Here is a 24,255-nt window from a genome sequence, read left to right as displayed (position 1 = left end):
CTGACTGATGTCTTTCTTTGTATTCTTGTAAATTCTCAACTTTAATACATATTTAGAGTAAAGCTATCATGTTTACTTATAAATTGAGCCGCATCAAAGTGATGTCTGATAGCATCATCTTGCTATGAAGAAAAACTCATGAGTTGAAGGATCAAACGCCAAGACATCGATTTGCACCTCGCTTATTCTCATGTCTTGGCTCTCCAACTGCGCCCTGTAATCAAATCCACAATTCCATTCCTCCTGGTAAATATCTGCGGAATATTCTCCATGGGCTGCCCCACGGAGAACCTGCTCCAGAAATCACCATGTTTTTATATCCGACTCGCCCTCCAAGATAACAAAACAAAGTGGTTCCTTTTAAACTTCTTCCTCAGATCGAGGGTGAAAGCGTCAAAATGTCCTACAACGGTACAAACTATCCACCGCCGACTTACGAAACTTGCTCCGATGGAATTTCCGAACGATGTCCCGCTGAGTTATCTTTGTATGGAGACACTTTTACGCTAGGCGCCTGTGTTTTCTTCGTCGTAGCCCACGCGCTGGCGCTTATACCCCAACTATACTTCGGCATCAAAGCACGAACATGGTCATATACACTATGGCTTGCGATCGGGACGATATTTGAACTCATCGGCTACAGCGGCCGTATCGTCATGAGTTCAAACCCCTGGGTCTACAACGCTTTCGTCATCCAACTCGTTCTTCTCATCCTCGGCCCAACACTAGTCGCTGCTGCTATATCGATCACCTTCAAACATCTTGTTCTATGGTACGGTCGAGAGTACAGTTTCATCAAGCCTGTTCTATACCCCTGGGTTTTTGTTGGCACAGATTTCTTCTCTATTGTTATCCAAGCTGCTGGCGGCGGTGTTTCTTCAGCAGCCACTAATGGAGACAACAATGACCAGGGTATGCTTGATGTGGGATCTGGACTTCTTGTTGCTGGTGTTGTCTTCCAGATGGCTAATATGATCTTCTGTGGTGGTCTGATGATGATTTATATCTGGAGAAGACACAAAGCTATCAAGAATGGTGCTGCTGTCAGGGCTGGTGATGAGACTGCTACGGAGAGTGAATCGTCGACCAACGGAAACGTCAAGGTCATCAGAGCAAGTGACAAGAAGACCAAGATCTTTGTGTACGCTTTGACCGTTGCTTACATCGCCATTATCATCCGTTGCATCTACCGGTAAGCCCTCTTCAGATCTGCCCTTTACTTTTTGTACTAATGTTGTCTAGTATCCCTGAAATGCAGATGGGTTGGGGCAGTACTCTCATGCAAAACGAGACAACGTTCCTGATTCTTGACGGAGCCATGATTCTCATTGCCGTATGGACTTTGACAATCTTCCATCCTTACTTCTTTTTCCCTTTCCTTGGCAAGAAGCACAAGAAGGAGATGGATGCTGAGAAATCTCGACCAGAGGTTCCGGATGCACCCGTGATGGAGGAGAATGCTCAACATTGAAGAGTCAAACTTTGAAAATATGAACTATTCTGGGAGCACATGTATGTTAGGTGGAATTTGTTATATAAGATGGGATCGATGGGATAGATGGTATACCTTAGCGCGGGATAGAATTTCTTTAGGAAGGATACAGAACTTGACAGATATAAGTTCAACTGCGCTCGAACTCCACAGTAGCCACTCTTGGAGAGTCTGGCTTGATGATACACTGACACGATAAGTCAACCATATGTCACTAAATAACACATATCACCCAGGCCATGGCAGTTGGTAACAAAGGGAATGTATTAAGTTATCTAGATATCAGGACTAACTAATAGTTAAACTGTCCTCTCCACGCCCCATCTCCTCTTCAGCTCCCAAGCCGCTAGGCAAAGAGCTCCTACGACCCAGCAATATCTCAACACCCTATGACACGAAACCCCCACCGGCACCAAGTGCAACGGCAGGAATCCCTGGCATCAGTACTTAGAAAGGTCAATCACAACCTTGTTATCATAAGCCCACTGCTTATACTTCTCAACCTCAGCCAACGCCTTGGCAGCCTCCTCCTCCGACTTGGCAGCCTCAGAATCGGCACGAGCCTTCGCATCACGGATCTCCTTGTCCTTCGCCGCGTGATTCTTGGCAGTCTCCTGTAGTTCCTTAATCCTCTGCTGAGCGCGGGCAAGTTCATCTTGAAGATCCTTGACAGAGTTCTCAAGATCTCGCTTCTGTCCTTCAAGAGTGATGTTGGCCTTGGCGAGCTTCTCATTCTCGCTGGTCTTGACTGTAACCTCGGCACGGAGCTGTGCGATAGTAGTCTCGAGAGTGATGATGATCTTCTGGAGGTTGCTGATAGTAGCGCCCTGCTCAGCGATCTGAGCATCCTTGTGGGCGATCTCAGCTTGGAGCTTGGAGCACTGCTCTTGGGAGGCCTTAAGATCAGCGCGAGTCTTCTCAAGGACCTTAAGAGCCTCGGCATCCTTGAGCTTGTCGTCAGAAATGACCTTGTTGAGTCTGGCAATCTCCTTCTGGAAGCCTTCACCGTCCTTCAGGGCCTTATCGAGAGCCTCCTGAAGCTTCTGGGACTTAGCGATAGCGGCATCGCGGTCAATAGTGAGATCACCCTTGGTCTTGTTGATGTTTTCGATCTCAATCTTGAGAGCCTTGATCTGCTCAAGGGAGAAGTGATAATCGGCATCGAGGGCGGCGAAGCGCTAAGAATTGTGAGTATGTGTCGAAAGATGGAGGAAGGAGTTGAACTTACATCCTGAGCATACTTGGCTAGGTAACCGCACTGGTCGACGTATGCAGCAGTGTGTGCGAGGGTCTCAAGGAGGTCCTTGGGGAATGGAAGAGGGCACACGAGACGAGGGAGCGAAGCTTGGGGCTGGGGGAGATAAAGCTCACACTCGCTCTTCGTGGGAGGAGGTCGAGGAGGGTTAAAGTCACTGTTGCAAATTAGCAAAGCTACTATACGCCGAGTGGGGTGCATACTGAGAGTGAGTTGATCGCTCAATAATGGCAGAGCGAATCATGTCACCGACGTCCTCGCTGTGAGCACCCTCTGTTACCCAAACATCAAGCTGGTCCTTCTTACCATCCCAAGTGCACTTAATATCATAGTAAGACTTGTACGAGAACTTGACAGTATCAGTTCCAAGCCCAGTGACATTCCTCTGAACCTCCGCTCGGAACGACGGCTCCTTCGTCTTGCCGTTCGAAGCCTTGGTCCATTGCCAAGTTGAAATAATAGGCTTGCCCTCACCAAATCCATCAGGGACAATGAAGATGGCATGCTCGTCTCGCGCAAAGTTCATCCACTTGAACTTTCCAGTCCAAATGCGAGTAGTGCCAGTGAGCTCCTTATCAGACTTCCACTCACGCTTGAGCGGCATGGGATCACTGACACCGCCCTGGGGATTTCTCATGACGATGCTGATGTTCTCGTAACCGCCCTTTGTGGTGACGGTGAAACTGTACCAGGAGCCCTTGAGGACAAAGGTTACATCAGTAGCACTGGTCTGTGTGACCGAGTCGACGCTGATGGTCTGGAAGACGTTTCCGTTCTTGACGCCTTTGGCATCGACTGTCCATTTCCAGAAGAGATAGACGCTGTCGCCGACGCGGACTGGGCCGTTGGGGAGGACGACGACAAAGGTCTCGTCCTTGGCGTACGTCCACCAGTTCATTTTTCCTTGGTAAACAAACATCTTGAATAGAAGTTATTGGGTTGAAGAGTGGTTGTGTTGTGGAGTGAGTGGGTGATGATGGAGTGAATAAGAAGTATCGTCTCTAGGTGCAGACTGACCTTTTATACATCTTCTCACTCTCTTCCATCTCATACTACATGCTTCTTTTCACTCTCCTTCTCATGTACAAGACAATACATTGCTGATCATGAACATCCCCTTCCATTGGAATGCAGTCACAAGGCATGTCGCAAGCTGATGTCCTCGCCATAGCCAATTGTCGTCACATACAGCGACCGTCTTCTGCATGATTTTGCTAGTTTCGAGTTGCGGCTTAGCTAGCGGTCAATTTCGCAAGTTACAACCCCTCATTGGCAAGACACGGTCGATGTAATGGGAGAAGATTTGCATCTGAGCTGCAGCTGAGCTGAATCCTTGTTTATGACAACGTTAGCTTAGTGGTCAGCTACGCCACAAAAATGCTTTTCAGAGATGACTGTCTCTATGTACTCCAACATTGATAGCCATCAGCCAGTTATTAATTTTAGAAAGGTTTTTAATGTGAAGCATGTCTGGGTGGGAGTCTAATAAGAACCTGAGAAATTTGTATCTTGAATGACCGATCGTATTCGGGAGTCTGCATGTCTTATTCACCCTTGCGCCAGCCCGTGTGTCGGAGTTCCGTCATGACAAGCTATGTTATTTAGTCCTTACGGATCGCTGCGGGCCGAAGCGTTCCATAGTTAGGGCCAACTGCTTATAATTACGCTCCTCAGCATCAAGAAGCACGGCACAGCAACACTAAAAGGGCCGCCTACAATTGCACTGCAAATACACGCTGTACATGGACCAAAATGGCAATATAGGCTGGCTGATGGTCTCAATGAGGCCTACGAGCGGGGACATCTGCCGGACAGGCCGCGTCGTTACTGAGGGGGTGGCTCTCGTGGCTTGCAGGGCAGCCCACCATAGGTCAATTCGAATACGGAAACTGGATTGTCATTGACTTCGAGAGACATATTGCGTCGAATATCTCTTACCGAGATTGATGAGGTAGACACGGGCTGAGCCATGTAATATTATAGTCGCAGATCATCACTCGATATCTACCTTCACATCCAAATATTCTCTTCTAACTTCAACTATCGAACTTTGTATGATCTATGAGCCGTGCTACACTCACCGGTACTGATGATTATCCACTCACAGCATGCGATATTCACATGTGCCTACTGTCTTCTCAAGAGCTGTCTGCAACTCTACGAAAACAGAGTATCATCAACCTTGATCGACGCACAGCTAAGACAAAGGGACCCTTGATCGAGGTCGTAATCTCATCTGGAACCTACAGCATCCGATGCGGGGATATACCCTGATGAGTAATTAATAGGAATGTGACATGGAACTTATCTTGCAGAATGATATCAAACAAGACCGAAAGCAAACAGAACTTGATTCAGATCTCGCTTATCCAGTTGGAAAAGGATATACCCATTCCGAGCCGACTGCAGCTCGTACCCGGTCATATTTCATGCAGATGTCGCAGATGAGATCTCATCGTATTTCTCTAAAACTGGTACAGCCTTGAATTTAAACTTTACAGTACTTTGTTCTCTCTTTCTGCCGTGCAACACTAACCCAAGCTTGGTTGATTCTCTTAGACTGAAGCTCGATACAATACAATTACCATCCATCCAAACTTGCAAGCTTTTGACTTTTTAACTGGATACATACTTGGCGAAGCGGTGAGGCAGGTGATTGTTTCAAAACGCCGCATACTTGCATCACTTACCGCTCGGCAGAGAGAGATGGAGGCGAAGACGGGGGAGCCAAAGCAAAGACCGAAACACGGCACAATGTCTCACAAGTTAGCCCTGCTTGATGCAAGATTAACTTTTCTTGGCTAATCTTGTTCCAGGGTCTTCTTTTCGCTCCCGGTAAGAGGGAACTTCCGGATGTATGACGAAGGGTAAAGTGGCAAAAGCATACCCTCACCACGACAGCCAAACTTGAAGCCTTGCTTTTACTTCACGATTAGACGTATTTCAAGATTGATGTTGTTTTATTTTGTTCACGTGCATATTGTCCTGTTGAAGTAGATGAGATCTACCGCTAATCAGTGGAAATCACCGACATCAATACTGTTGCTTCGGGCTCAAATCTCCATTATACAAGGGTGATCCACTCCAACTCACGTCCCTGTTGAAGGGCTTCCCCATCCATGATCCCGTGAACAAACACCTGTCCGACATAACCAAAGACCCCATCATCAAGTGGCCTTAGAATAAACGGCATGTTCCCCCCAAGCAAAACACACAAAACATCTCCTACTCGCACATCTACTCTAGCATGACCAACCAAATCCGTTTCTGTATGAAAGGTCTGATATTGGAACACAGAAAGTTGAGATCTGGGATCCCAAAGAGAGTTAACCATTGCCTCGAAACCAGCTCTTGTGCGAGGTCTGCTGTAATCTCGAGGTTTGTTGGAGAAAACGATGAACATGTCACGCATTAGTTCGCACCAGCCGACTTCCTCGTATGATCCAAGGCAGCAGACGCGAGGATCTCGATCTTGGTACCAGGCAGAGAAAATGTCGTCCTTTGTATCCGTGTTGTAAATCGGCCCCTCGGCTTTGGTGACCTTATCAATGACAATGCCTTGCTGTTCGAGTCTCGAATCGATAAGTGAAAACCTGCTAGTTGGTCCGTTCCTGCCCCCAGCTTGGTACCAATTGTACATGTAAAGCCACCCAAACTCTTGGTCCAGGTTCTCATAGGTCTCCAGAAAAGACGATCCATAGTCGGGACACCAGGAAGGCAAAGTCGCTGATCGTGTTTCAGCATGCTCCGCAATCCGAACCAAAGGCCCAAGATTATTTGACTCCTGAATAAGCGAGCGCACAACATACTTGAACGCCGTCTCGTAAGGAATAGTGTAGTCAGCCAAGGCCTTACTCCCTAGACCAAGGTAGGCGTACACGCAATCTCTCCGATCAGATGCATGGCGGAACCTGAACATTTCCAACGCCATCCTGACCAAAATATCTTTATCAGATTCTTCCTGTAGGACGCGAAACCCTTCGATACAGTCCCAGAACTTGTAGAGTACATCATGGCACTGAGGATTCGTGACACAGCATCCATTCCGGTCATGGCTCACTGCCATGAGATGCGCACGCTTGACTTCTGATAGTGGTAGCTGCATCGTTCCGCAGTACAGAGTTGCCTTCTTGGGAAGTACCGCTTCTTGCACGGTCCATGCTCGTTGCCACCACGAAAGATCCAGCAAAGCAGCGAGGGCATCTGATTCTTCTCTTGCCATGGACTGTGCATGCTCTTGAGAATTCCAGTGGTGGTCGGCAGCCAATGATCTGACTAATTCAAATGCTGTTGCCGCAGTCTCCTGTGAAATGGAATTTGCGCCGGTGTCGCCGTCGCCAGAAAATTCCCCGAGCCACAATATGCCTTCTGTCGTGGATGAATAAATGTTTCTCATCAGTCCAACCTGATGAGTCCTTTCAGCCGTATCGGCTTGGTTGATACAAAGCGCATCCGCCCAAACATACCGCGTTTTGTCGACGAATCGTAACCGCCGGAGTGCATTATACAAGTTTCTGGTGACCGTAGCCTCTTGGCCATCGACTTCAATGACGTGGCAGATATATGGATCACCCCAAGAGTAGGACAACGCCTCGTAACATGGGTTGTCATATAGGGACATAGTATGCAGGGTGCAGCGAACAGGGTCACCATACTGACCTGGCAAAATGTGCAGTATCCGTATCTGGCTTTTCGCGAGGTCAAGAGGTTGATATTTAGGGGCACAGAACAGCGGTATCTTATGGGTGACATTACCGAGCACTTCTTCGTTGTTAGTGTTGACCTGCATGTTGCTTGACAACACAGAGCAACACAAAGTCATGACAGAAAGTGGCTGGCAGAATGGAAATCAGTTTCCATTTGTGGTGGGGTTTGCTGCATAATATCGTACCCCGGTCATTTTAACTTAACCAGATGATTGGGCGGCTTATCCAAGCCAACGTGCTAACGTGACTGGACAAGGTGAGATCTGTTAGGCTAAGCGCATCACCCTGGGTTTTGAGGTCCATTCTCGTTTTGCAAATGTGCTTGCATCGCCTCGGCTTCTGATTGCTGCTCTAGTTGTCGCCATTGATCTCCATTGCCTGGGTAGTGGTGATAGTGGTGAAAATGATGATGGACATGGTGATGATGGTGATGGTGAATTGTCTGTTGAGTAGACGTTGGTACTGCTGGTACTTGAAATTGTTCAGTAAATGACTGGGGCAATGGGTTCGATTCGTCTGTTGGTCCTGGGGCCGTCCAGTTCTTCGGGGTTGGTGGGTTGCCAGTCATTCCTAGCCACATATTCTGATCCGTGGGAGAAGTCCCAGGTGGCAGCATTGTACCCAGTGATGACCAAGTAGAGGGCGATGGCATGAAGGATTCGTTCGTAGTATTTTGATGTTGCTGCGCTTGGGGCGGTTTCGGAGGCTGAGGCCATGGTTTGGGGTCGCTTTGTGTCTGGGTCGCGATGTTCGAGGAAAGATCGGGAACAAGTGCGGTATTTGCTGGGGCAGCACCTGGGGCAGATACGTCATTCGGCGTTTCTGTTTCGTCACTTGGATCGGATTCTCTCAATGGCGATGGGGAAGGGCCTGTGAAGGTGTCGAAAAAGGCTGAGTCGAGAAAGCTGGATCCCATTTGATCGTGCCCGATATCGGTATCCATTGGAAAGTGCATCAAGTCACTCGTGGTTCCATGGTTCTCAATGCTGAGATTTGGATTATGAGCCGCCGGTGATATCCCATTATCGAATGGGGACATCTGAGATGAGGATGATGGGGTAGTGCCTTGAGATCTGCTCTGTCGGTTATGCGACAGTCGTGAGAGCGTACGCCATCGATTACGACAGGTGAGGGGAGGTCTTCCAGGTATCCTTGATGAGATGGCGACCCATCGATGACCCAACGCTGCTACACCTTGGCGTAGAAGGTTATCTTCCGCGGCAGTCCAGTCGCTTAAACGGTTTTTGGCGGATGGGTTCAAGATATCATTATATCTCTTAGAACATTGGTCGTCCTTCCGTCCAGGGATGAGAAGCGCTAGCATGCGTTAGACTATGTAGTAATTGCAGAAGTAATGGGTTTACCTATTTCATTCCAAAGCGGTCCAAGTCGAGCATAAGCCGAGAGTAAGATTTCATCCTCTTGAGATGTCCATCGACCCTTGCGCAACGACGGATCCAGTGAGTGAAGCCATCTTTTTCGACAATCCTAAACAGGCAGTTAGTCCCCATCTTCTCCAAAGTCATCTCCTCTGGCAGTGAGCGCGCATCATGCAGGCCAATGATCGCGTTGAGGCGCGTGCGGAGGTGGCGACTCACCTTTGCCGTCCGGCCCTCCAGGCCAGATGCTATGTCTTTCCATCTACCCTCAGACCCCCTACTAGCACCAAAGTGCCCAACAAGAGTCCTCAGAGTCGCATCCTCGGCTGATGTCCAGGGTCGTCGATGCTTAGGTGTATTGGCGGGGGGAGACTGTGGAGAGGTCTCTTGACCTGACATGGAGGTGCGCGCGACGATGGATGATCGGAATTGAGAATGCACTCATACAAAGACAGGCATCACGTTTCCATAGAGCAAGACAGGACGTTGCGGACGTTGTGACTGAGAGTTGCGGATGTCGTTGTTGATGATTGAATGTTCAAGATTGGTCCGGCCGTTGAGGTTCCGTTTTTCCGTGGCTTATCGGAACCCGACAGCCGGGGAAGTGGATGGTCAAGCCACACACCGCCACAACAGACCTTTGGAGCCTACCCGGCAGGTGAGAAAATATGCATGGCGAACTTGCCCTCCCACTGCCATGTTCTATGCTAATTCACCAATTCCTACTGAATAGAAGGACAGTTTATAACCTGCACTCTGCGATGCTGCAGAGTATGGCTTCTTTTTATATGTGATTAATGATAAGAAAGATAGGCTTGTCATAACATCGAATTTAGATATTGATTAGACATTTGGAAAACTGGTTCTTATTATCACCTATCGCACTGGATTATTGACATCAAGATATAAAATAAGATAAGTGTATGTTCTATAGTCTTCTTATTCCGCGTTTAATTATTTATCAGATCTTGTTTATTTAGAGGAACTAGTTCTGGTTTTATTGTTGCTGGTGTACGAAGCGCTTCCCAACTTAACGAATCCCGTAAGGAGGCGATTCGGATAGGTAGTCCTCGACGATAGAAAGTAACAGACTAACATTCTTGCAGCTTCGTAGGTAGACGATTGGCCATTCATGGCAAAGTAACTCCTCGGACCGACAAAGCCGTTATTTTTCGGTGACAAATAGACCGTTTTACAAAGGGACCAAGTCCAGACTGGTCTTCCAAATCCCCGATTCTCTGGGCACCCGGAAAGGAAGCTCCAGATCTTCTTGATGATAGTAACACAGTCTATCTGTCACAGGCAGCTAAGGTAAACTTTAAGGTTCAGTCATAGCGCCATGCGGAGTGGCTTCTGACAAGATACCTAACTGGTGAGTGATCCTAGCTAGTCTTTGTTAGATTGTTGACACCTCCCACTTCCCGTAGGTACAATCAAGGCTGCCAACCTGTCGACAATTTACCAGTATACTGTGGCTATCTGTCATTTGGATGGCGAATCAGAATTAACATGTGTGTGATGACTGTGAGCTCTTAGCCACCAATCTTCAGGCGCTCCAATAAAACGAAACATCGAAACGAAACAAATCAGGGGCTGCTGTCAAGCGTAAACTTTATACGGCATAGAGCTTGTTGAACCATGAATTGAGTTCTTCTAGCTCAACCACTGGAACCAAACACCACATCATCGACAGTTTCCAAGACCCAGATCATTATCGAAACTGGGTGTACTGATCCCTACCTATCTTTGAGTTTATGGCAGCATATATCAAAAGTCAAACCATCTCCATTGAGCCGTAGGTTGCGAAGCGCAATTATAAAAGATAGACACCATTTCAGAAATGTTCTAGCGAGCAACCCCGGCTCTCACTGCCGCGGATCGCCCAATGGTGATGCTAATCCGGCAGCTCTACCCTTCAGTAGCGCGCACGCGAAGGGCGATCAGACCGTCTAATCGTACGACTTAGGCGGCTCAAAATAGTACCTGAAAGCAACCATCGTGTAGGAAATTGTCGCAGCGCCTAATCTGATCGCCACATACGTCATGTGTCGGGGTGCTCATGAGGCCCGGCGGCGAGGAAACCAGTAAGTATTCGAGTAATTGCTTCATGAAACATAACTTATCCGTTGCGGTTAAGACTTCTTCCATTTTCGATCGACATCACTCCTTTGATGACGTCTTTATCACTGTGAGGGATATTTCGAGTAGTTTGTAGGCAGGAATCCATCGCTGTGGCCATGTTTTTGTTGATCCTTTTGCCCCTTTTCTCTCACTAAGGTTGTTGACCAAGCCTTGAAGGTCAGGATAGCCACCACGGTTTTAGGCAACGTTACTTAGAGAATTGGCTCACAACCACCATATATGCCCAAGTTACTCGAATGTTAAGCTCCATAGTGGCAATTTTGTCAATCCATACCCTGTTGGCGGTAGCTTTGTGAAAGGATTCATCGCAACGCCCGTTTCAACGGCTGGAAACACTCCGCAAGATCCTAATTATATTTATTAAGCGGATTGATCTGTTATGGGAGCCGGGCTATGTGGGCGCAATTGGAGTGTTCTCTGGCGAAACGCCAAGTTTAGCTCGCGCCACAGAAAAGGCCAATTTCACTCAGAATACCGATTTCTTGGAATATAGGTAAATAGGGGGCACAGGCTATTTACTCCATTCCCCCACTGCCCCCTCTGCCGTTATCATCAAACACACTCGATTGTTAAACTGCCGCATCATGTGTCCAGTCCAACAAGCATTTCCTGACCAGCTGCCTTCCAATATGAACTATCATGCCTTATTACATAGCCAGATTTACGATTACTTTCTCTCAGCTGGGATGTATAGCTGTGGACAAGCACTTCTTAACTCCGATTATAATCTGCGGCACCAAGTTATGCACGCCGCGGCTCAGCGATGCACTACCGAGCCGCGTAATGCCACACCCTCTCTGTTAGACTCGGGTTTTGGGAGCTCATATTCGTCACCATGTGAGGAACCATATCTCACAGATCCAGAGGATCTATCAAGAGCAAAGACCGAGCCTGCGCTTCTGTACCAGTGGTTCTGTACTTTTTGGGACACCCTGAATTCTACTCAAGCCCAAGCTACTGGTATTCCGGTGCAGGACTGCTTGAGCTATCCGCAAGATCTGCCTCAACATCTTTTCGAATCTCAGCCAGCAATATGTCAAGACTCTCTAAGTCTCCAGTCGGTATGTCAAAAATGAAAACTCCTTGGCAGTTCCAAACCCTTTCTAATCTAAATCGTGAAGTGTCCAGACATTGTTGAGCCATTACTTTCCGAAGTAGACATATCAGCATTGCATTCTGCAAGCTGGAGACCGGTCACCCCGCAGAGCGATACAGCATCGACAACGTCGAGAAAAAGACGGGCAAATAATACGGGGTTGTTGTCTTTTCAAAAGGTTCTTGATGAACTGATAAAGCATAATGAGGGAATAGTTAAAGATCTGCGGTCACAGGCGAAAGACAATACCGCGAAGCGTGGTTCAAAGCGGCCTGGATCTTAGAGTTGTGCAAATAACAAATAGACAAATCTAGAATAACGGGATTAAAGCTTGGTACACTAAGCATCTGTAAATGTTACAATATGAAACAGTTCGTGTTTTCGTCGGCTCTGCGATGTAGGGCAAGTCAGTGTGATTTCTCTCCCCCTGTAGTCCCTTTATTGATCTGAGCTCAAATCAGGCGAACTCTGATGGGACTGCCATAGCAAATTGACCTTCTTCCTCCCTACCTCCCTATAGTCCATTCTTTTGAACGAGACTATCATTTTGACTAGCATCGAGGGTGTATACAAGATGCCCCTTTGCAATAAGCATAAGTATAGTTTAAGCAACTCATGTCTCTGAAAGTATTTTCTCGTATTCTTAGGCAAAGTCGCAACAGAAAGGCAACTTGGGAACGTACTGAGAAGCGCACGTTTCAGCTTCGCCTTCAAGATGGTTTACTACCGAATTCGATGTTCGGCTGTTGGACATCTTGAGTCGATCAGCTCAGCCATTGCCTCATTAAAACCCCACAGGACCTTGACTTAAAGTGAAGCTGTTTGCAAAATTGCGGCAAGAGACAGGGGTCAAAACGCTAATCAACCAGCTAGGTAACTGGCCTGACTGACCGACTGACCGAGACTCAGTGGGATCAGCAGCCAACTCTCGCCTACATCCATTGCCAGAGCTGCAGGTGGTGGGTTGGGTAGTCCTCTGTTTGAGAAAGCCCAGAGTAGGGTCGCGGAAGGGTCGCAGAAGGCAAACCGGCTGCAACCCCTTCCGGAGTGTAGTCATGAAAGATCCCCTCTGTGAAGATTGAAGAAAACCTTCTGACTGGGAAAAAGATTTCCTTTTTGGGCACTGACGAGAGCTTCAAGAAGAAGGACGGCGAAAGGCAAGAGAAGAAGACTGTGGGGCTAAGCTAGGCGGAGGCTTTTGCCTCGCCTAAAGATGACAGCATCCTGTCAGCAGGGTCCTGTAAACATGAATTGTTTCCACGATTTGCTGATAAGGAAGCAACCGGCTGGACTAATCGATAAGATAAAGATCCTTAACCTTATCGATTGCTAGAGTAGCATGCAAACTGTTGAAAACCGGCCCGGTCCTGATTTTCAAGCTATTGCTCTTGAGGCATAGCTGACTGAATCCGAAAAAAGCCCGACGATGATTGATCTGTAAAGCAGTGATATGTCTAAGGAAGCAGACTTTTCACTAGGTGAACAACGACGCTTTGAGTATTGCTGAGAGGAATCTCGGTCTATAGCTTTCCCCTCTTGCCAAGCGGCTTCGGCATAGGTAGTTCGATGATCATAGCGGTATATGGTGATGACTTGACACCGTAAAGCCACTGTAGAAAGAAGCCCTGTTGCGTCATAACTTTATTGGTTATAAGTTGCGGCTCTGTTCACGACGATGAAGCGTATTTTTGTGGTTAATTGTATGATTTAGCTATAAGGCGTTCAAGATCATGGCGACCAATTCTAACTCATCGCAGAATACCAGTGACGACAACCTTCCACAAAAAGAGTTCGCATTTGTTCAAAATGAAAGCAATAAGAGAGAACTTCGAAGCCATGCTATGCGAGAGCATTGGAAGAATAGACGACAAACGATAAACGAAGAGAAACAAAAAAGACAGAAGCGCACTCAGCATACGCTATTACCGACTCCGAAGACGCAATCGACAATGTCTGATGAGAACTCCGAGTCCTCCACCTCAGTACTGAACACCAATGCCTCGTTTGACACAGCATTGATACCTAACAACGAACGTCAATCAGATCTGGAAGGCATTCCGTATCAGATACTTTCAGGGGTGAATCTGGCGTTTGGGTCGAGCAGGCTTGATCCTTTCGATCAATTACCCATGAAGCTATCAGTCATACATCACAAGCTTCTTCATCATTGTAAGTCTTATTGTCTCAACAAAACAGACAAGTACTTATTCTCACCAGGGTTTAGCGCTCACGCCGCTATGACGTTTGGGCCGTCCCCTAATGGGGCCTTCAGTCCTATGCGTGATGTATGGCTGCCCCTTGACCTGTCCAATCCAGCATCGTTCAATGCACTCATGGCGCTTTCAGCTGCACATCTCTCTCGGATGCAAGGTTTCAGTCAATCAGAAGTAGCTCTGGAGTTCAAGAGCGAGGCGGTGAGGATCGTTCAGCTTTGGATGCAAGACCCGGAGCGCGCAGTATCAGACAACGTTTTGGCTGCTATCCTACGTCTTTTGACCTTTGAGGTATGCCTAAATGTCTGTCCTCCCTTGGATCTGAAATACTAATGGCAGGAGATTTAGAGGTATTGGGGAACCGAGGCTGAATGGATCATCCATCACAAAGGTCTGATGAATCTCCTCGAGGCTCGCGGCGGTATAGCAGCACTCAGCAGTAACTGGAGGCTTGAGCTAACGACCTTCCTGTGGGCCCCTCATTTCTCCTTTCTTTTGTTGAGATGCTAATATCCCCAGGGTCTCATTGATGGCAAGGCCAACTTGGTTCGATTGTTCCAATCAAATCCAAGAACTGCTCACTCATACTTCGGAGCTCCCGTTACATCCCATCCTAAGAAAGGGAAGCGACCTACGAAAGCTTCGGAGCCTATGGCTACTTTCGTTCATCCAAGACATGGGCACATTCCGAACAAACCTTTTGAGGACCACCGCGGTGCATTACTCGGCGTTTCACGAAGCCATCTTGCTATTAAAGGCTCAGCGCCAAGATCACGAACTCGATACTGGCCGTCCAGAACTCTGCAGCGACCTAGAACTCACCCGACTTGCCTGTTTGCTGTTCATCTGCGTCTTCTTACAAAAATCACCATTTGAATCACCCCACGACACTGGAAATTGTCATGAAGAGGCCTGGACCTTTCAAAACTTGGATCTGCTCAATTTCTTCCTTGAGACAAACATGCCGTCCTGGCATGGTTCTCTCGAGAACCTGCACAGCATTCTCTTTTTCCACTTCACTACATCAGAAGGAACAGGGCTGGATCCGGATTACGTTCGAAATATGACGACGATCATTGCATCTTTGACTGGTGGCGCTCGGTATACTGTGGAGCGATGTCTTTTGGAGATTTTATGCCGAGCAAGTGGCGGTGAACAAAACCTCTTCGAGGAGAAATATACCCCTGATATCTTATTGTCGACTATATCTGGGCAGTGACGGCGCCTGGGTAGTTACATCTGAACTGTGGTGGTTCTGGCTCCTATACTTGGGCTTCATGTATTCTCTTGGGCTTAGCTGGACTCGATAGGAATCCCCATTGCTCAGTTGGCATGAAATGAGAAATGCTGTTGATCGGCTTCAGAGAACCTCAGCTCCTTCATTATATGAATAGCGACGCATAAATATGACCTACACCAGTACATTTCGTAACATAAGGAGGCAAACAATGCCAAAGCATGGTGGAGCCTGGGCAAGAGATCTACAGTTGACAGCATTAGGTGCAGATGAAGATGGCTCAAAAAATCGCGAATACAACCCTTCCATCCTGCAAGGCCAAACCCTTTTAGTTCAGTAACGCTTACTGCGAGGTCTAAAGACTAATGCATAGAAACCCTGTTAGAACACCCCTAGATGAGACATTTCGCATCCTTGAACCCCTGAACGGCTCGCTTGACCGGATTTGGTAGCACTACTCAACCAATGATCTGCTCTCAAACCTCTGCCACGGCTCAGAGGAGCATGTGATCAAAAGGATGACATTTTCGTGGCTTTTCTTTCATCAAAGAAAACCCTGGAATATGTGCGTTGACACCATGGGGAAGGTGTCGAAATTATCAAAGGCTGAGAAAGTGTTGAGAAGTTGGTGCAACTCGACCCTGTCTTCCAGCTTCCCGTGGACTTACAAACTCCTTAAAGGCTAAATCTGCATTAACTCTGAGAATTAACTAAACAAACTTCGAGAATGCTGAAGAATGTATTTCCTACTTGCCAGATGCGTAAAGCGTTGGAGGTGAAGCTCAAATCCCACGGCCACTGAATAGGCGCACATTTCTCCGAATACTTTCCGCATTGCCAGCGTTATTTTGGTTATGGATGAGGCTTAAAAATATTCGAAAGGCTCAGAAGTCCGGTTTTTAGTCAGTTTGAGTTAAACGGGGTTTCTCAATCTGCTGGCTTGATAACTCGTTAAGATATCCCTCATAAGCCTTGACTATTAATAAATCCGATGTTTATGTCTCCGCGTTGTCACTATATACATAGTTAAGCTACCATAACACGAGAACCGCCCCTGATCCTTTGATCATGAGCCAGTGTAAGTAATTGGGAATAGGCGGCCTCATCATCAACGCGCAGGCCAACAGGGTTCTGTTCCAGAGACTCCAATCAAGAAATGCTGTTTACCTATTGACAGATCTCGTTCGGTCCATCATAGCCTCGTTACGTAGCAAGTCCATGCATCGCCTGTGTATGAAAAGGTTCATACAGAAATCGCTATTGACTCTGGGATTGTTCTGTGGTTTACTACGTAGTACTCGTTTTATTGAACAAGTAGTCTTACCTAACGCAGTAGTTAGCGGGACCGGCATTCGGAATCCGGTGATGGCTGGTGATCATTTCCAGTCCCGTTGGATGACTGATCTACGGGCTCGCATTAGCTCAAGCCACAAGGTGATATCAACGGCCATCCAGGGCATTAGGCCGGCTTCATCAACAGGACTTCAATTGCCGAGAATACTGCGGAATATGATGTTCAGCTGCGAATGCTGAAAGCTTTATCGTATCAGGTTCTAGCCATGGTCGAAAGATTTGCGGTAGAGCCTCGTAAGCATAATTTTGACAGAACTACCGCCCAATTTGTATGCGCTTGGTGCGCCTATCATCATCTCCAGTACTCAGAATTAAATATTTAAAGCTCGGCTGCTATCACGGCCTAGGAAATAGCAGACACATTCAATAAGCACTTACATTATGCTGCCAAAAACTTCACGCTCACCAGTTTACGCTTCTCTACCCACTCATCAAGGCTATGGGAAGCTTTGAGTTAACTTAGTAATATTCAGAACTCGGTTGTGCTGCCATCTATAAACTTGCCTTTCTGGTCGTCATTATGTATGGTTTGTCAAGTTGTGGCTTGACTCAGCTCTGACAAACCAACGAGAGCCAATTATCATTACGTGTTCACCCATGAGATACCAATTATTGCTCCTTCTGATATGTTATGTGCATAAGATCCGCAGACGATGAAACTCTTGAACTCTGCAACGCGTTTTCAGCAGATATACCAATATCGTGACTGGTAGAATAGTGTTTCTGAACTTGGCAATTGACAACAATGTTCCTTGCACGTCTTCCAGCTGAACTGATCCGAAAGATCCGAGAATATCTTATCTACGATCATTTCCCATGTTGGGGCAAGGGATGAAGGCAGGGACTACACTTAGGGCTGACAGTTATCGTTTGGCGCATTCGAGAGAGCTACCCATTGGCTACGAGGGCACATAAAGTTTGTGAGCTCCATTTGGTATGCGAGACGCTGAGTTATGGCAAGAGTATTCTGCCAATCGCATACATTTTCTTCAGCATCAATGGCTGTTTCTTCATGGCAGGCAAAATGGAAGAGCGCGGGGAGCAATATCATTATCCGCAAGCATATAAGGACTGACGTCTAGCCTTGTGTTTTTCGGCATATCAGCACAATCAGACATTACTTCAAATTCAACATATCTTCTGGCATTCTCATTAATCCCCACTACTCAACCATGGCTGTTAAGAATGGTGCCTATTTCGACTTCATCGTCATCGGAGGCGGTACAGCCGGTAACATCGTCGCCGCCCGCCTCGCCGAGAACCCTAATGCCCGAATCCTCGTCGTCGAGGCAGGAATCGGAACCTCCAAAGACAACGAAGAGATCCGTACCCCGGGACTCGCCATGGACATCCGAGGCAGCAAATATGACTGGGCCTATAAAACAACCATGATCAAACGCGACGACTATGAACGCATCGAGAAGCCTAATACCCGCGGCAAGGCCCTTGGCGGCAGTTCGTCGCTGAATTATTTCTCTTGGGTACCTGGATCTAAGGGCACGTTTGATATGTGGGAGGAATACGGTGGAAAAGAATGGACGTGGGAGCCTCTTGTTCCTTATCTGAGAAAGAGTGTGACTTATCATGACGATGCTGGGTTATATGCCCCTGAGCTTAAGAAGATTGGTGCAGGAGGCCCGATTCCTATTGCCCACGCAGAGCTTATGCCAGAGATGAAACCATTCCGAGAACTCCTCACCAAGGCTTGGAAATCTACCGGCGAGCCTGTCTCTGAGAATATCTTTGACGGAACGATGCGCGGTTTGGTTCATAGCGTCAACACGATCTACAAAGGCAGACGATCGGGCAGTTTCCTTGCGGTTGCGGACAAACCTAACATCACCATTTTCCCCGAGGTTCACTCTAAGCGTCTGATTATCGACCAAGCAGACCGCATTGCTAAAGGCGTGACTGTGATCACAGCATCTGGGGAGGAGCTCGACCTTTACGCTACCCGCGAGGTCATCGTATCTCAGGGCGTGTTTGAGACACCGAAGCTCCTTATGCTCAGCGGCATTGGACCAAAGACCGAGTTAGCCAAGCATAACATCCCTTTGCTCGTCGAGTCGCCGCATGTCGGTCAGCATCTTCTGGATCATCCAGGTGTTCCCTTCGTCCTCAAGATCAAGGATAGTTACTCCATGGATAATCATGTCCTGCGCAAGGGCGCTCTTCAGGACAAGGTCATGTCAGCCTACGCCAATGGTCATGCCGGACCAATGGGATCACCTTTTCTCGAGATGATTGGATTCCCTAGAATTGATTCATATCTCGAAAAGTCTCCCGAATACCGCGCCGCAAAAGCTGCTAATGATGGCCTTGACCCTTTCTGCCCTTATGGCCAGCCCCATTTCGAGCTTGACTTTATTCCTCTCTTCGGCAGTGCTTTCCAATGGCACTTCCCGCACCCTAACAAGGGTAGCTACATGACCGTCATGGTTGATCTCGTTCGTCCTGTCTCAGAGGGCGGCGAAGTCACTCTCAACAGTGCTGATCCCTTACAACAAGCCAATATCAACCTGAATTACTTTAACAACGACCTCGACATCATTGCCATGCGCGAAGGGATCCGGTTCTCTTATGATGTACTCAAGAACGGAGAAGGATTTAAGGATATCGTTGAGGACGAGTACCCTTGGGACATGCCACTTCACGATGACGAGGCTATGAAGAGGACGGTTCTGGATCGGTCACAGACTTCATTCCACCCTTGCGGAACGGCTCGTCTCGCCAAGAGTATCGAGGAGGGCGTGGTGAACCCCAGCCTTCAGGTGCATGGGATCAAGAATCTTCGTGTTATTGACGCTTCTGTCATTCCTGTTATTCCGGACTGTCGTATCCAGAACTCGGTTTATATGGTGGCTGAGAAGGGTGCTGATGCGATCAAGCGCGATCATGCGGATCTGTACCATTAATTGGGATTTGGAAGTTCTGACCTAGCTAGTCAAGCAGTTTTGAGAAAGAAGTCCAGCTTACCACTGGGCTCTGGTGTCATGGCTCAGCAAGAGTATATCTTACGAATATTTCGCATTGCTACGATTCTATAGGCCAGTCTTCTTACCCCCGTCACCTTCAGTTAGGTTTTGTCATAACCCTGTTTGGTAAAAGTGCATGACCGTTTCAAGCGTTGGAAATTATGGTTTTCACCGACGTATGCACTGAAAACTGACAAATAATGAATATTCCTGCTCCTCTCACGATGTAACAAGCACTGATCAACATATTTGCCGTTACCCGCGGAAGGCCGAAGTGAAGTGCCGCATAGCCACTCGCGTCAGCTGTCCAGATAAAAGTCTTGACTACCCTACACCTTCCAAACTTGCTGAAATTCCTCAGCACACAGGGATGTAATGCCAAGCAATGCACCTACCACCTGCTCGTGATAAAATGACATCATAAATCTCGATAAGCTCAGCGCACAAATAATCCATGTCAATTGGCGATTTCGTAAAATGGGTTGTGTCGCGCCCTACCGCAGCGATAGGGCTTGTCGTATTATTCACACCACACACCAGAGCTGAGAAACAGAGGAAATTCCAAGCGTGGGCATCCGCCTCTAGCAGTTTTTCTTAGTGCGATTGGTGCCTGGACCCTGATGCCTGGTTCGGAAAATTTACGCCAAACACCATTGGCTCTCCCGAAAAACCATCGCCACCCCCAGAAGAGCTTGCATTGAAGCTCTCGGGCGTAGAAACAAAATAGAAAGCGCAACAAAACTCTCTTTCACTCTAAAAGCTCATGAGCAATCTGGATCTTGAGGTCTTGCCGTCATCGATGCAAAGCATCTTCAGCCCTGTGTGACGCGTCATGGCGCCTTGTGACTCTCAATTTTTACGAGCGGCGATTCAATGCGACAACTGCTGGTTTAATGGAGCAATCAAGTCTCTAATTGGTGCATCGGTCCCAATATTTAGATTGGCTTTTTTCATTGTGAGCACGGTTAAAACGGCGCGCCGGGTGAACGGCTTTGATGGTGAGAAAAGTTAGTTGCCAGGCGACGTCAGCAATTGGAGGATGCGTATACGAGAAAAAAAAACAAAAAAACAGGTTCCCAAGCCGCGATTAGCAATGGGAAATGCCGGATTGCAGATAGGAGAAGAGTCTGTTGTGTTCTAGCCTTTGGCGGGCGGGATGCCGAATGCAGAAGTGAGAGAACAAAGGAGATGAGAGGGAAGAAAGCGAGAAATCTTGTTTGTTGTCAAAGGGCAAAGGCTAGTAGCGGCTACTGCAAACGGGGTCAGATGCCCGCCTCCGAGAGAAACGAGTCCGCCTCCGCGACGTCGAGTCGGTGAGCACAGAGCACAAAGGACTAATGATCTGATTCGCTTCTTTCCGAAATGACAGATTCACTATGCGCCATTTGCATGTACCCGATTCACATGCGAGAAAGGGTGTTGGTTTCATGACGATGATATACCGTCTTGAGCCTAGATCCATTTCATGCACTGCCCAACTGGCCCCGATCCCAAGGGCGCTATGACCATGCCAAGACGGCTACGCCCACGTCAAAATGCTTATTTCGAGGACCTTATTTTCCACGCCTTTTGGACCAGATGCAACGTGAGATTCAGGGTCCATGCCTCCAAGGATAGTTTCTCGCTCGTTCTCTCCCAAATTTCGATAAACGTGGCAGAGTAAAATTCCAGGAGCTTGGAAACTGGGTCGGTGCTCGTTCAGTGGTGCTCGTTCCAAAAGTTCCCTTGACAAACGGCTTCTTCCAACGTGGTTAGTCAGGGCCACCCACGTCAGCCAGATCCCTTTTTTTTACTCCTCCCCTCATCAAAGTCCCAGCTCATGCAGAACAATATGAGCCAAATACTTTGCACACACCAACAGTAACAGAAAAACTGTGGAGTCGGGGCTGAGTCCCCACGCTGTGATATCACCAGCAGAACTGACCTAGCTACCTACGGCACTCATTTCCCCTAGCCCCCTCTCCCCTTCTTGCGCCCGTCAGCTCTGACCCCCCCTGGCCCTGGCTTGTAGTCCCATACCAACACCTACCGTCAACCACACGATATTATCGCTGGCGGAGGATGTACACCTCTTGTATAGCTTCACTTACAACTACAATTCACCACGTTTCAGCAGGAAACTGCGGTATTTTACGAGCGCTTGTTTTGATGGATACCTCTTATTTGGGAAGAGGCCTCGCGAGATGATGATCACGGGATTTTGGAATTGTCTAGACCTCGTTGTTGATTCTGTATTAATACCACTTTCGTAGCTGTGCCTCATACCTAATTTTCTCCCATCTTCTCACACTGATTCTCTCCCTCTCTGCTTCTTTCTCCCCGCCCCTTTTAAGCTTCCTCGTGAAGATTACCCGTCAATATGTCTGATCCTGACATCCGTGGGACTAAGGAGTCTGATCCTGAGGCTCAGATCCAACGCATCACCTTCCAAGACGGTCCTGAGCGCGGCCGTGAAGGAGACGATGCACACCGCCTCGGCCGCACGCTCTCGCGCTCCCTATCCCGTCGCCGTTCGCACTCCAGCTCGCGAAGCCGTATCCATCCTACCTCCCCCTACTCAGGCGTTCAGATCGAATACCGCACCTTGTCCATCCAGGTCACCGAAGCGAAACAGGTCGAGCCCACCGAAGACACCAAAGCAGCGGCTGGACAAAAGACAGACGAGGACTACTTCTCGAAACTGCAGTACCATGAACTTCAGACGGAGCAGTTGTGTCAGCAGCTCAATGTTGATGCTGGCGCTGGTCTGTCTGAGAGTTCTGCTGCGACGCGTCTTGAGCGCGATGGAAAGAATACGCTGCCTCATCCCAAGACGAATTACATCAAACGAACGCTCAAGTACATCTTTGGTGGTTTCTGTTCGGTTCTCTGGATCGGTGCAATCATCTTCTTTCTGTGCTGGCAGCCCCTCAGCAATCCTCCCTCGAACCAAAATCTATCCCTTGCCGTCCTCATCCTCATCGTCATCTTCCTCCAAGCTGGCTTCTCCGCCTTCCAGGATTGGTCTACAGCCAAGACCATGAATGCCATTCTCGACTTGCTTCCTTCCTTTGCAATGGTCAAGCGTGATGGCGAGCTCAAGAGTCTTCCTACTGTTGGTCTTGTCGCTGGTGATGTTGTTCATCTCAAGGTTGGCGACAAGGTTCCAGCTGATCTTCGAATCGTTAGCCACTCTGGTGACATTCGTTTTGATCGATCGGTCCTCACTGGAGAGTCTGATGAGATTGAGGGTGCTGTTGATGCAACTGATGCCAACTTCCTCGAGAGTCGCAACATTGCTTTCATGGGTACTACCGTTATGAACGGTAACGGTGTTGGTGTTGTTATCCTCACTGGTGGCCGCACAGTCATGGGTCGTATCGCCACTTCAACCTCTGGCGTCAAGGACTCAGCTGCCCTCATCCAGCGCGAGATCACTCGCTTCGTCATGATCATCGTCTGCATGTGTCATATTGGTGCATCACAGGCGGTCGTGCCAGAGGAGAAGGTGGGTGTCGTTTCAAGGATGAGACGGCTCTCATGTGCCGTTTATTAGCATCCCATGCATCCAGCAGGCGGGAACGGTTGCACTGCGAGACAAATGCACGCTGGCGACTTTGATCCTTACACTCATGATGGTCGCTCGTCGCATGAAGGCAGTCAATGTCTTGCCTAAGGGTCTATCAACTGTTGAGACACTCGGTTGTGTGAACGTCATCTGCTCTGACAAGACTGGTACCCTTACACAAAATCAGATGTTTGTTAGCTCAGTTGCTTTTGTGGACAAGAAGTTTGACTCTTCGGATGAGTTCCAGCACTTGCTTCATGGTAAGGACGTCAGTGAGCCTGCCACTGCTCTTCAACGTGCCGCCCTTCTCTGCAACGATGCTTCCTTCGACCCTACCACCAACCACCTTCTCCTCCATGAGCGTACCATCCAAGGTAACGCCACTGACAGCGCTGTCTTCCGTTTCGCTGCCTATGGCCCTTCAGGGCGATAGCTTCCGCAAGACAGTCCCCTCGTATCTTCGAAGTACCATTCAACTCCAAGAACAAATGGATGCTCACAGTCTTCCAATCTGACGATGGAACGAGGTGCCAGCGGGGTCATAATCAAGGGTGCCCCCGATAATTCTCCTCGCTGGTTGCACCAAATACTGGGCCTTCTGAGTGCAAATCCGACCTGACAATCAGTCCAGAACGCCCGCGTAAGGTGCCAGGAGGACCCACGAGGAATGATGGCGCCACGTACGAGGGGTCAACCCGCCTTGGGGGTGGGGAAGGTTCCTTTACCCCCCCTCGACGTCCCTGGGAACAAGAGAAGTATGAGAGAAAAAGATACACCCAGCGAGGGCTAAGACAGAACCAATCGATCCACGAGCGAGGATCGCATCGCATGTGACCCGTAACGGTATGGGGGGTGATCCG

At 48.2% G+C, this 24,255-nt stretch overlaps 8 protein-coding genes across 8 annotated transcripts; 5 read left to right on the top strand and 3 right to left on the bottom strand.

Moving 5' to 3' along the window:
- The first annotated feature begins 214 nt into the window (after positions 1-214).
- FOXG_13714 (uncharacterized protein) lies at positions 215-1,810 on the top strand. The gene is made up of 2 exons (XM_018393708.1): positions 215-1,192; positions 1,243-1,810. The coding sequence occupies exons 1-2, from the start codon at positions 399-401 to the stop codon at positions 1,469-1,471; spliced, it is 1,023 nt and encodes a 340-aa protein (XP_018253021.1). The 5' UTR covers positions 215-398; the 3' UTR covers positions 1,472-1,810.
- On the bottom strand, positions 1,746-4,244 carry FOXG_13713 (uncharacterized protein). Its single transcript, XM_018393707.1, has 3 exons — positions 2,951-4,244; positions 2,721-2,904; positions 1,746-2,670 (listed from the first exon to the last, which is right to left on the bottom strand). The coding sequence occupies exons 1-3, from the start codon at positions 3,664-3,666 to the stop codon at positions 1,933-1,935; spliced, it is 1,638 nt and encodes a 545-aa protein (XP_018253020.1). The 5' UTR covers positions 3,667-4,244; the 3' UTR covers positions 1,746-1,932.
- Positions 4,245-5,811: 1,567 nt separating this feature from the next.
- On the bottom strand, positions 5,812-7,647 carry FOXG_13712 (uncharacterized protein; the record flags this gene model as incomplete). Its single annotated transcript, XM_018393706.1, has 2 exons — positions 5,812-7,581; positions 7,639-7,647. The coding sequence occupies 2 exons, from the start codon at positions 7,645-7,647 to the stop codon at positions 5,812-5,814; spliced, it is 1,779 nt and encodes a 592-aa protein (XP_018253019.1).
- An 86-nt stretch (positions 7,648-7,733) lies between these two features.
- Positions 7,734-9,231, bottom strand: FOXG_13711 (uncharacterized protein; the record flags this gene model as incomplete). The annotated part of the gene is made up of 3 exons (XM_018393705.1): positions 7,734-8,770; positions 8,818-8,941; positions 9,052-9,231. The coding sequence occupies 3 exons, from the start codon at positions 9,229-9,231 to the stop codon at positions 7,734-7,736; spliced, it is 1,341 nt and encodes a 446-aa protein (XP_018253018.1).
- Positions 9,232-11,603: 2,372 nt separating this feature from the next.
- FOXG_13710 (uncharacterized protein) lies at positions 11,604-12,353 on the top strand (the record flags this gene model as incomplete). The annotated part of the gene is made up of 2 exons (XM_018393704.1): positions 11,604-12,035; positions 12,306-12,353. The coding sequence occupies 2 exons, from the start codon at positions 11,604-11,606 to the stop codon at positions 12,351-12,353; spliced, it is 480 nt and encodes a 159-aa protein (XP_018253017.1).
- A 1,383-nt stretch (positions 12,354-13,736) lies between these two features.
- On the top strand, positions 13,737-15,842 carry FOXG_13709 (uncharacterized protein). Its single transcript, XM_018393703.1, has 4 exons — positions 13,737-14,239; positions 14,288-14,574; positions 14,632-14,753; positions 14,803-15,842. Exons 1-4 carry the CDS (start codon positions 13,801-13,803, stop codon positions 15,500-15,502), a joined length of 1,548 nt encoding a protein of 515 aa, XP_018253016.1. The 5' UTR covers positions 13,737-13,800; the 3' UTR covers positions 15,503-15,842.
- Positions 15,843-17,900: 2,058 nt separating this feature from the next.
- On the top strand, positions 17,901-20,112 carry FOXG_13708 (uncharacterized protein). Its single transcript, XM_018393702.1, has one exon. The coding sequence runs from the start codon at positions 18,046-18,048 to the stop codon at positions 19,786-19,788; it is 1,743 nt and encodes a 580-aa protein (XP_018253015.1). The 5' UTR covers positions 17,901-18,045; the 3' UTR covers positions 19,789-20,112.
- A 2,019-nt stretch (positions 20,113-22,131) lies between these two features.
- Positions 22,132-23,869, top strand: FOXG_13707 (sodium/potassium-transporting ATPase subunit alpha). Its single transcript, XM_018393701.1, has 2 exons — positions 22,132-23,335; positions 23,400-23,869. Exons 1-2 carry the CDS (start codon positions 22,208-22,210, stop codon positions 23,826-23,828), a joined length of 1,557 nt encoding a protein of 518 aa, XP_018253014.1. The 5' UTR covers positions 22,132-22,207; the 3' UTR covers positions 23,829-23,869.
- The last annotated feature ends 386 nt before the right edge of the window (positions 23,870-24,255 follow it).

The sequence above is a fragment of the Fusarium oxysporum genome, chromosome 10 (assembly GCF_000149955.1).
Source record: "Fusarium oxysporum f. sp. lycopersici 4287 chromosome 10, whole genome shotgun sequence".
NCBI classification, from domain to species: Eukaryota; Fungi; Ascomycota; class Sordariomycetes; order Hypocreales; family Nectriaceae; genus Fusarium; species Fusarium oxysporum.
This window is presented reverse-complemented; position numbering and strand designations above follow the sequence as displayed.